General features: G+C 41.5%; 1 protein-coding gene across 2 annotated transcripts in view; it reads right to left on the bottom strand.

Annotated features, from left to right (window-relative positions):
- The window catches only part of MGAT4A (alpha-1,3-mannosyl-glycoprotein 4-beta-N-acetylglucosaminyltransferase A), a 112,221-nt gene extending 99,690 nt beyond the window's left edge, over positions 1 to 12,531 (bottom strand). For both annotated transcript variants that reach the window (XM_022599136.2, XM_022599137.2), the window contains exons 1-2: positions 12,429 to 12,531; positions 7,917 to 8,245 (exon numbers count right to left, since the gene is read on the bottom strand). In XM_022599136.2, the coding sequence (XP_022454844.1) occupies positions 7,917 to 8,010 (94 nt within the window). In that variant the 5' untranslated portion in view covers positions 8,011 to 8,245; positions 12,429 to 12,531. The remainder of the gene's footprint in view (positions 1 to 7,916; positions 8,246 to 12,428) is intronic.
- Positions 12,532 to 12,741: the final 210 nt, after the last annotated feature.

Raw genomic sequence — 12,741 nt, 5'->3', positions numbered from 1 at the left:
ACATGCCGCGGAGCGGCTGGGCCCGTGAGCCATAGCCGCTGAGCCCACGCGTCCAGAGCCTGTGCTCCGCAACGGGAGAGGCCACAACAGTGAGAGGCCCACGTACCGCAAAAAAAAAAAAAAAAAAAAGGAAACCTCATACTTAAAAAAAACTGCAAAATAAATGCATAGGGCTAGAACATGATTAAATACTATCAAAGAAAATACTGTTTTAGAAAAAGTATATGAAGAAGCCACATTTGGTGACCAACAAAATGGGACTTCCAGAAGCCCCTCTATGGAAACCCTGTTTTCTACTGCAGTGGGCAGTCTGCTTCAGATAGTCCAAGCCAGGGCATCAGACACACCTGGGCATCAGACACACCTGGGCTTAGACCTTGCACTCTATCGTTCTCCAGTCAGGTAACAGAGTGGGATGAAGCAATTTACTAATTGCCTTAGTGTCTTCAAACAGGGACTTAATACTCATCTATTTCCCTAGAGCTGTTGTGAGGACTGAATGAGACCATCAAATGGTATTCTTCACCATCCCCAAATACCAACCCTATGCTTATCTTCTTTGAAACTACAGGCGTATTTCTCCTGAAACAGCAGCAGTATACAGTAATAACAGAGGTCTAACCAGTCTTATTATCTCTCTGCAAAATTGTCTGCAAACTAATAGGACCTTACCACTGACTGAAAGTGAAATGGGGGAAAATAGGAACAGATAAAAGATTCGAAGGAATGCTGCAGAGTTACAAAAGAGACAACTTGAGCTAAATTCAAATTAGGAGAGGCAACAAAAAAAAACACAAATCTTGAAGGTCAGGTTTTTAAACTTAACCTCCACTGACTTAATGAAAGAACAACATGGTACCAGGGAAAACTCTATCATGGCTGCAAGGCACCAGACATCCAGTTTAGGAACATTACATTTCCTGAAACATTTATCTCCTTTTTCCATAACTCACACACAGGATTTGTGAAGAAATTTTTAAAAAAAAATTTTTTTAGTACTTTGAAATAGCAATCAAGGTGCCAACAAAAGTTTCTCTACACTGAAGCCTGCCAGTACTAACAAAGAGGTAAATTCAAGTAACATCTGGCCATTTGCCACCATGTGAAGAAAGAGAGAAACCTGTAGGCAAACTTTTCCTATCCCACTTCACATTCTCCTTTAAGTAACAAGTCCCAGGCTGCCCAGTTGTCCTACAAAACTGCAATCATATTGGAATGCCTCTTTAGAGAGCTGGAGCTCATCAACACAGGACAAAGTCTTAGTGATCAATAAAACCTCATAAAGAAAGGAAAGTAGGGTACAGCACCATGATGGGTTAAATTGGAAAAACCAACCAATGACCATTTCCTAAGAACAACAGCAACGCCTGTCCATCATGGAGTGTCACAGGCACCAAAATTTTGGTCTCTAATATAATTCCTACCGAAAGGAACTAGGACTCTTAAGGCATAACTAATTCCACATCTTCTGATAGGGGGGAAAACAATCAGGACATGTCTGCAAGCATGGAAATAGAATTAAGAAAGCACGGATGCTTCCAAAGATGTCAGGGAGAGTTCTAAAGAGGTAAAGACAATAGCCTTTTTAAAAGGACCTCCTGTAGACAAGTTGTGACAATATGGACACTGGAAGAAAAAAAATTATATTAAGTGGATATAAATGTATTTTGGAAATACTACTAAAAAGAGGAAAATATTCGGAGAAAGGTTGGAATGCAAAAAAAAGAGGTAAAGTATATGGGTACTTTTTTGTTAATTTCAGTAAGTAGAAGACTGTCAATATAATTCAGTGTTTGTTTCCTCTAATAAGCATGTCTCCTTATAAAGTATAGATATCTGTGTATACCAAGAAATGGGGGGGGGGGGTAGTTCTGTGTAAGCCCAAGGGTTTTCGAACAAAGTAAGAAGTATTACAAGAATGGGGGGAGGGGGCGATGATCAGAACAATGGTCTCACAAAGAAACTGAGTAAGAAAAGAATGATCTGTCCTAAAATGATCACAGTCCTAGACTAGATCCCTCATTTCAGAGGAAGAAAACTCTAGGTGGTCTTCTAATGAGAAGATGCTAATAAAGTATGCTTAAGTTAACATCTCTACCAGGAGACTGTATGTATGTATACACTGAGATTGAGCAAATAATTACTATATTGGGATACTAACAGCCATGTTTTTTACGGACACAGGGAAATGTCCAGACTAGACTAGAATGAACACTATAGCACTGGATTAAAATCAGAGGGACCAGTATGAACTCACGGTGGGTTTTCTTTTTAATATATACAGATGGATATATACACAGGTGTGTGTATAAACACACACACTTCCTTGCACTGTCCACTGAGAGGAACAAGAAGTGCTGATACCACACAGAAATTAGTCCATTAAGACTCCATTCTTGGGCTTCCCTGGTGGCGCAGTGGTTGAGAATCTGCCTGCTAATGCAGGGGACACGGGTCCAAGCCCTGGTCTGGGAGGATCCCACATGCCACGGAGCAACTAGGCCCGTGAGCCACAACTGCTGAGCCTGCGCGTCTGGAGCCTGCTCTGCAACAAGAGAGGCCACGATAGTGAGAGGCCCGCGCACCGTGATGAAGAGTGGCCCCCGCTTGCCGCAACTAGAGAAAGCCCTCGCACAGAAACAAAGACACAACACAGCCATAAACAAATAAATAAATAAATTTTAAAAAAGAATAACAACCCAAGCCAAGCTGTAGGATTTACTAAAAAAAAAAAAAAAGACTCCATTCTTCAAGGAGCTAAAGGCTCCTGTTACCTGTGAAGCTATCTGGTCCTGTTCTTTGGGAGTTTTTTTAAATTACTGATTTAATCTCATTACTGGTAATCAGTCTGCTCAGATTTTCTATTTCTTCCTGATTCAGTTTTGGAACACTGTATGTTTCTAGGAATTTATCCATTATTTCTAGGTTGTCCAATTTGTTGACGTACAAATTGTCATAGTAATCTCTTATATTTTGTATTTCTGCGGTATCAGTTGTAACTTCTCTTTCATTTTTCATTTCATTTATTTGGGCCCTCTTTTATTCTTGATGAGTCTGGCTAAAGGTTTAACAATTTTGTTTATCTTTTCAAAGGACCAGTTCTTAGTTTCATTGATCTTTTCCATTGCTTTTTTCATCTCTACTTCATTTATTTCCACTCTTATTAGTTCCTTACTTGTACTAACTTTGGGCTTTGTTCCCCTTTTTCTAGTTCCTTTACATGTAAGGTTAGATTGTTTGAGATTTTTATCATTTCTCAAGGTAAGCCTGTACGGCTGTATACTTCCCTCTTAGAAGTGCCTTGGCTGTGTCCCATAAATCTTGGAATGCTGTGTTTCTATCTTCATTTGTCTCAAAGTATACTTTTATTCCCTTTTATTTCTTCAATGACCCATTACATATTTACAGCATGTTGTTTAGACTCCACCTATTTGTTATTTTTCCAGTCTTTATTTCTTGTAGTTGATTTCGAGTCTCATATGCAGTGGTCAGAAAAGATGCTTAATATGATTTCAATCTTCCTAAATTTACTGAGACGTTTTTTGTGGCCTAGCATGTGATCTATCCTGCAGAATATTACAAGCACACTTGAACAGAATGTGTATTCTGCTCTTTTGGGGTTGAAAGTCCTATATATATTTATTTAGTCCATCTGGTCTAATGTGCCATTTAATGCCAGTGTTTCCTTATTGATTCTCCGTCTGGATGATCTATCCACTGATGTAAGTGGAGTGTTAAAGTTCCCTATTATTGTATTACTGTCAATTTCTCCCTTTATGTCTGTTAATATTTGCTTTATGTATTTAGGTGCTCCTATGTTGGGTACATACATGTTTACAAGTGTTATATCTTCTTGTTGGATTGATCCCCTTATCATTATGTGATGTCCTTCTTTGCTCTAGTTACAGTCTTTGTTTTAAAGTTTAATTTAAGTATGCTTAAATAAAAAGCTGTCCCAGCTTTCTTTCTATTTCCATTTACATGGAATACCTTTTTCCATCCCCTCACTTTCAGTCTATGTGTGTCTTTAGATCTAAAGTGAGTCTCTTAATAAGCAGTGTATATATGAGTCTTGCCTTTCTATCTATTCAGCCACCCTATGTCTTTTGGATGAAATGTGTAGTCCATTTACATTTAAAGAAATTACTGACAGGTATGTACTTACTGCCATTTTGTTAATTTTTTTCCCTGGTTATTTTTATTGGTCTTCTCTGTTCCTCTCTTCTTCTCTTGCTCTCTTCCCTTCTGATTTGACTACTTTCTTCAATATTATGTTTGTATTCCTTCCTCTTTATTTTTAGTGTCTATTATCAGGTTTTGGTTTGTAGTTACCATGAGGTTCTTCTATAACAACATATGTATACAGCTATCTATTTTAAGTTGATGGTCATTTAAGTTTGAGCAGGTTCTAAAAGCACTACATTTTTATGCCACCCCCTCATTTTATGTTTTTGATGCCATCTTTAACATATTTTTATTTTGTGTATCCCTTAATTAATTATTGTGTGTGTATATGTGTATTTATTAATTTTTATTTATAGTTATATGATTTTACTAGTTTTGTCTTTTAACCTTCATACTAGGTATATAGGTGGTTGATCCAACTACCCTTACTGTATTTTTGCCTTAGAATATATAAAGAACTCTTACAACTTAATAGTTAAAAAATTCTTTTTAAATAGGCAAAGAACCTGAATAGACATTTTTTCCAAAGAAGATATACAAATGGCTAATAAGTACATAAAAAGATGCTAAACATTATTAGAAATACAAATAAAAAGCACAATGATATACTACTTCACTACTACCAGGATGAGTGGAATCAAAAAGCCAGATAACATGTGTCATCAAGAATGCAAAGAAATGGTAACCTTCATACCCTGCTGGAAGAAATGCTAATGGTCCAGCTACTTTGGAAAACAGTCTGGCAGCTCCTCAGATGATTAAATACAGAGTTACCACATGACCTGGCAATTCCACTCCTCGGTAAATAACCAAGAGAAAAGAAAACACGTGTCCACACAGAAACACGTACATGAATGTTAGATGTCCCTAAGGACAGGCATCTAAGATTGCTTGCTTGGTGTTGCCCAGTTTCTGGATTGTGCCTGACCAAACTAGGAAGTCCATTAGGAGAACCCTCCCCCCACTCCACACACACACACACACACACACACACACACACACACACACACACACAAGTAAGACATGTAACTACCCTTGTCCCACTCTCACACCTGCTTACAACTTTCTCAACCTGTGCTTTCCACACAGTTGGAATTCTGCCTAATTTTTATGTGAGAATCCTGTATACCCTGCAGAAACCTGTACCCTGGACTGAACTCCAGCTTTCCTGGTTGGGTTCCTGACATCCTCCTCAACTTACGCCAATCCCATGGACCAGCTCATGTATTCTTCCAAGTAGTAAATGAAGACCTATAACAAATATGATAGGAACTGCACTGGGATTACCAGCTAAACCCTGGGACAGTCCTGGAATCCTACGTGCCAATCACAATGAGCATCTCGTAATTCCAAAGCACGAATGCTCTACACCCTTGCAGAAAGTTCATGGATGCACAGCAGCCTCCTCCACCTGACATGCCTACTGTCCCCTATTCTGCCTGGTCTCTGCTCTTCTGGGCAGTAGACCAATAGCTAGGAGCATAATCTCTGAACCAGCTTTACTGAGTTTAAACTTCACTCTTCCCCTTAATGTATGATCTTGACAAGTTTCTCTACCACTCTGCCTTGGTTTCCTCATGTATAGAAAGGGCGTAATAATACCTCCCGAGGTCATTATGAGGATTAAATGAGACAACATATAACACATAATATGCTTATAACAGCACAACCACAGCACTCTGTTACTGCTTCTATCTTAGCCTATCTGACGGTATCACATTTTTTTACTTGCATCTTCCCCCTACTAGTCCTTGAGCTTCCCAAAGGTGTGAAGTGTCTTCTTCCTTTTCATATTCACAGCATATAACACAGTGCTAGGCACAGGACAGGTACATGAAAGGGACCAATGAATGAGTGAAAAATAAAAATTATGAGTCCAGAAACATCGGTGATTACAGAAACCATGCTTTCAATATAAAAAGCAGAGCACGTGGTTTATGAGTATGTAAGAATTAAAGATCTGAAATGAGGCTGGCTCTGGAAAATCCAGGCTGACTGCCAGAATGATCTAGAAGGAATCCGAATGCTCAGCGGTCAGAGTGGTTACATAAACGCTGGCATTAAAGCACAGAGGGTTTTACAGAAGCACGACGGGAGACCTCTGCTGACACCTGAAAGAGTCCGGACAAAACACTAAGCAGACAAAACAGAGCAGAAAAGTATGCACAGAAGGACTACAGACTGTTCGAAGAGTGATAATCAAAGAGAAGAGGCTTTTTGTGTGTATCTCTAATACTACATGGTGAAAGGATCGTTATATGTTTTGAAATTAATTTTGATTCTAAACACCACTTAACACACAAAAAAATAATGCTTATAATAGCTTTACATATGGAACAAGATAAAAGGAATGGAGATTCCAAAAGTTTTAATCCTTTAAATAAGACACCGCAAAAAGGGTCAAGTTTCTGTTACTATAACTCTCTGAATAGATAAGTTTCCTGATAAGAAAAAAATCCATATACTCTTCTTAGGGTCATTTACTCTTATTTCCTAAGTAGACTTTTAAGGCCAGTCATCTGTTCTGTTCACGTCAGGGACAAGCAATAGTTTGATTAACTACGCTAAGTTCTTCTTAAGTAAGTCTTCTCCCTTTGGCACGATTAAAGAATGAAATCTAAAATATATATATATTAGTCTGCAAAGAAGAAAGGTCTTCAGAAAGTATTTCATTCATTTTCCCCAAACAGTTCCTTCCGAAATTAGAGTCCAACTCAGAGAAAAAGAGAAAAACAATACCAATACTATACTTGCTCAAAGCACAGAACACGTTTTCCCACTTATATCAACTTATTTCATATATACACATATACTCACACAGATATATACATATCAATACACACACCAGAGAAAAATTAAGTCGTGAACACATCTTTTCAGTTACTTTCATACAAGTCAATAAAATAATGCCAGCAACACCACCTTCCAATAACCAGGTGACAACTACTAGTCTACCTTGACTCTAACAAACCAAATACAATACTCACCTCCATTCTTCTTGCCATCAATATTCCCTAGATTAATATAAGGAAAGGAGACAGGTAAAAAGTAGGGGTAGGAATTTACTGTAAATATTTCCTCTTCAAAAAAAGCAAAGAAATGCATTAGCCCTGAATATACTTCCAATCACTAAACAGACAACCTTCCTTAGAAACACAGTTTGATAGTCTAAACAAAATTAATTTTTAAACTTTTAAAATTTTCATATCAGAATTTCTCCTCACTTACTTCAAAAATAGTCTTGCCTAAAGAGCAATCTGTCAACACATGCTGGTTAAATCATTAACTACACAGCACCAAATCATTCGTATAATCAGCATGTAAATTTCATGAAGGCGCCGATTGTCCTTTGACGCGTTTTATACAACATCCGGTACAAGGAAGATTATTAAACATTTATGATGTTTAATAATAAAAAATAAAATGCCCAAACAGAAGTCTTTGTTACTCGACTTGGCTGCCATTTATAATATAAACCACTGATGAGCATGTTTCTCCAAGTGCAATTACAAGAAATCAAAACCAAAACAAACCCCATTCAAATGAGAAATTCTGTCTCCTCCGTCCAAGAATACTGCCTCATTTTTGTGTCAGAAAGAAACTGGCAGGCCGCCAGCAGATAACATGCAACATGCAGCTTGTAGGGGCATTTAACTCAAGCATCTACGAACCGTTGACAAAGCAAAACACCTACTACATGCCATGCACATTTTTGGAGATGTTTTCCTTACCTTTCCCATTTTGCCACGTAGTATACCAAGATAAAGTAAGGAACGACGTGATAAATGCTAAAACAGTGGCTACAGTTCCATTTCGGAGCCTCATCTCATTTCACCATCACACTGGTTCATATGTTTAGGATGATAACCAAGACCGTTTTCTTTTTATCCTGAAGTCAGGTGAAGCCAGTACTCCTGGCTCCGGGCCAATCAAAACAATCAATAGGAGAGGTTCATTTCAGATGCTCCGCAGAAGCAGCCTGGCAGCCACGCCACCCACAATTACTATTCAGGACTGTCTGCACGGTCTTCATAGGTGGATGCTGCAGGCTTCTTTCTTCCTATTCAGGGGGAAGAGAGAAAGAAAAACTTGCTCAGTGATGCAAAATATTAGTTTCTTCATTTATCAGTCACTGTTATAAACAGATTTTTGGCTGGGCTGAACTGTATCTGTAAAGGTTACTCCCATATCCAAATGACATTTAATACACTAGAATGATATGGTTCTTCTCCAGGGAAAAAAGCTTCCAACTGTACTCCCTCCTCATTGGTTTTGTTTTGCCTGTGGAAACAAAGTTATGGTTACTTATTTAAAGGGGGAAGTGGTGGGGCTCATTAAATAATAAGCCACAGATTCCAAGCTGAGAACTCTAATGATCACATAATGGTTCCTGAGTAACATCACCTTCCCTCTCTGCAATCCTCCTGTTGCACAATAATAGTTAATGTTTTAAATTTTTTAAAGAAAACTGACAGACTACAACCTACAAGGGTCAAAAGCCCTAGGTCCTAGATCCAGCTCCATCACTGCTTGCGGGACTTCAGGCATGTCACTTATCTTGGCTTTGTGGTTCATCCGTAACATGAGAAAACTACCTGTCCTGGACCCTCCTGTTCTCATAAATAACAAAAAGATTACAGTTATGATTGCTATTGATCATCATTGTAAAATAAATGTCATTTTTCCAACGATTAACCTACTCCCCGGGTGTAAACTGGGACTATTTCAGCATTTAGAAAATGCGGCAATCCAACCAGGATACCATAGGACCCAGGACTAATCACTTAGCATTGTTTTAACTCAGGAAACCTGGAGATCACCTCCCATCTAGCAAAGCTGAAAAAAATCTGGAGATCACCTCCCATCTAGCAAAGTTCAGAAAAGAGAATGAAATCATGTCCTGAGAAGTACTTAAGCATAGTCACCTAGCACCTAATAGGTTCTCAATAAATGTTAACTGTATTAAAAAATAAAACCATATCAAAAACCTGCAGCCAGTCACTGGTTCAGGCGGCTCTGTACACAGCCGGTCTCATTCCCTCAGGGCATATCAGGCACGACAAGATGTGCATTGATTCCTGCTGGCCACAGGGGGACCATGAGATGCACTTGGCAATCCACTAAGTGACACTCCAGTGGGGTGAGTTAATGCACCTCCAAAAAGGCCTGGGAAGCCCAAGGGACAATTCCCTATGGCGAAGAGGGCAGTTGATTAAAGCGGCCATTTGTAGGCAATTCAGAAACTACCATCTCAGCTGGTTTGTAAAAGTGATGTTGCTAGAAACCTCCACTAGTGAAAAAAGATACCACTAGGGCACAGGATTAACAGTAAGAATGACAGACACTACAACTCATTGAGGGTTTTCTATGTGTCCCTCACACGTTCTAAATCTTCAATCTTCAACTCCCGTGAGGCAGGCATTGCTGACCCTATCTTACACACAAAAAAATGAACCCAGAGACAGAACCCTAATTTGCATGACTCCAAAGTCCAAGTCCTCATCTCCCACCCTTTGCCTCTCAAACTAGGCCACCTGCACCGGGGCCCCTAGAAGCACCAGGGATATTCCAAGTCTCAGGGTACACCAGAGAATCATCCCGGGGTGTTACCTTTACCCAACAGATTAAGTGTGAATTTAAAAAAATAATTATACTCTACAACCAGTATGGATCCATTATAGAATAAACTGCAAAATTCACAGGAAATTTCAAAGTTTCAACTTAAAACTTGAAACGAATTTCTCACTTCCTGTACCCTGGGCTAGGCCCTCCCCCCCCCCACACTCACACCCAGGCAGCCTGTTGATCCTCCTTGGCCAGCAGCTCTGTGGTATAATATTCTAGAAGCACTGAACTCCCCTCCCCTTACTCTCCGCAAACAAAGAACTCCAAAGATATTCTCACGTTCAAGTTATGATAATTTTCTAAAACCAAAGTTATTCACCTTCTAACATATCCATGTCAACAGTCTTCATGGTGAAATTCTAGAATTTCAACTCATTTCCATAAAGTGCCTAATATATTGTCTTATATCAATAAGCACTCGATAATGAATTCTGATTATAAAAAGAGAAGGGATAACTCAGTGAATTATGTAACTTGGAATTTTAATCCTGTTGTGGCATCATATAAAAATTCATGTAACTTTCTGTTGCTATATCCTTAGCCCTACCTTACTTCAAGAAGGATTCTGTCCTTTGGTAAAAGAACTAAAAGTATACAGGTTATTAGAGTAGACATTCAGTCAATAATCACGGGGAAGTAGAGAAGCAGAGAATCAGAAAATAAAGGATATTTTGAAACATAGTTTTATTAAATACAAATAAATCCCATAAAATTCAGTATAAATGGGTAGAGAGACAAGTAAAAGTGAATGAACGCTATAATCAAAGTAGACTATAGATATGGTATTGGTAACGGGAAAAACATAAGGAATATTAAATATTGGATCCAGGAAGTAATTAATCTCTGGTTTGAAGAAAATACTTATAATGAACTCTGCCAACAAATAAGACCTGAAATTCTGCAAGAGAAATACAAGAGCATTTTACTCAGGAAGAATGTCATCATACATTTTTAATTAGGGTTTGCACACTAATGAAGTTTAACTGCACAGAACAAGAGTAAAACCAATGATCCCCATGCTCTCAAAACAGGAGAGGTGAGGCTGGACAGCCAAGAGCCCTTTGGATTGACTGACTACCTAAAGCAAGAGAAGAAGTAACACATATTTTTCATCACTGTCCACATTTGTAAAAATTTCAGTCTAACACCTTGTCACTCCCTGTGACTATCACTTAACACATCTGAATTCTTAACAACAAAAAAGGCAGTGGCTTAAGTTACTGGTCATCTTCTCCATCCTGACAAAGCTGTATGGAACTTTCAACTCCAGATCTCACACTGAAAAATCTGTTTTATTAACAGTCCTTTAAGGGCTGCAGTCCTTTATGTTATTATTAGATACATAACCTTTGTTGGATTTTAAAGTGTTCTCTGAAATAGTCAATATATTCTATGGCCGAAAACACTTAACATATGGCTTAATTATCATCCCACAGGCAGGACAGAGATGCCTGAAGAAAAGGCACCATCATGAAATCCGGGATGTAAGCCCTACAACTTTATACACCGCAATCATGTTAAAATTCATTGGTTTTACGTTTATAAAAGGATTTCTATTTTTCGTCAATACAGCTTACATAATTTCATCGTCCTGTGCGTTTTCAGATTTACACGTGTGGGCTAAAGAAACCTTTGTTAGGATAACCTGTTAATGGAACTTTTTTTAAAAAACATTCAGAAAAAGAAACATAAACCACTAAACGCATATTATTCACTTCTAAATTTAGATTCTAAATTCTAACGAACGACGTTGTCATTCTATTTTATCAGAAGTCGTCCGACAGCAAAAGCACAACAGCAAAATATATGGAAAGCACTGAAAACATGCACTGCGCCTGCTTATATTTCGCAATTCGGATTGTAAGCAATGAACGGGCTCCAGAGAAACGCACGCTGCGAGAAATAAAAAGCGGGCGCGCGAGTGGTCTGACTGCCAGCTCATAAAACACGCCTTCCCGCTGTCACCGGGTACACTCAGTGGAATCACCTGGCCCCAACCCGAGGGTCCCACTTGCAGCTTCCTCGTTAAGGCGGAACTGAGGCCTGGGGATGGGGGTGCGCTTGCACAGAGGACCGGCGGGTCTTGACTTTGTAGGAAAATTCGCCAGGACTGTGTACGCTTCGCCGACCCGGCAGCAGCCCCAGACCCTGCGCCCGGGCCGCCTCGCCCCCGCCGCACCTGCCCCGCGGCCCCGGGACGCCGCCGACTCCGGGACAGGCGTGCGCCCTGGGGCAGCAGGTCCTGCGGGCAACTCTCTCTCCCCCTCTGCATCCCCAAACCCCCACTTTCCTCCACTTTGCCCCAAAGGCGACAAGCCCCGCCGCGCCTAGGAGCGCCGAGAACGCACCAGGCGCCCGGCCGGTCACCCCGAGAGCGCGCAGCACCCCGGGGCTGCGGCGGCGGAGCGGGGCTGACGGCGAACCCAGGGCGGCCCGGCCCGCGCCCCGCCCCGAGGCCCGGTCCGCCCGCGCCCCGAGCCGGCCCCGCAGCAGCCGGAGTCGCACGAGCTCCAGGCCGGGCCGCGGCGCAGGCTGCTCCGTTACCAGCAGGTGGATCTCCCGCGACCCGGGGCCGCCCCTCAATCCCGCGCCCTCCGCGCAGCCGCCCTGCACACCACCTCGAAGCTGCCCGCGCGCCGCCGCCGCCGCCGCCGCCTCGAGCCCCTCAACCGCCGCCGGCGCTGCCAGTCCTGCCGCGGCCGCCGCGGAGGCTGCTGTGGCCGCCGCCGCTGCTGCCGGGCGCCCCGCCTCCCCGCGCGGCTCCGCCCCGCCGCTAGAGCGCTGCGGCCCCCGCGTCCGGCCCCGCCCGCGACCCCGCCAGCCATTGGCCACCGGTGCTGCGCGCCGTCCACCGGGCGCCCCCGCGCGGCCGAGCCCCCCGCCAGAGGCCCGCCCGGCTGTCATTTAGGGGCTCCGTCTCGCAGCCTGTAT

The sequence above is a fragment of the Delphinapterus leucas genome, chromosome 13, assembly GCF_059928025.1.
Source record: "Delphinapterus leucas isolate spDelLeu-1000000601 "Yukka" chromosome 13, BTC_Dleu_Yukka2, whole genome shotgun sequence".
NCBI classification, from domain to species: domain Eukaryota; kingdom Metazoa; phylum Chordata; class Mammalia; order Artiodactyla; family Monodontidae; genus Delphinapterus; species Delphinapterus leucas.
This window is presented reverse-complemented; position numbering and strand designations above follow the sequence as displayed.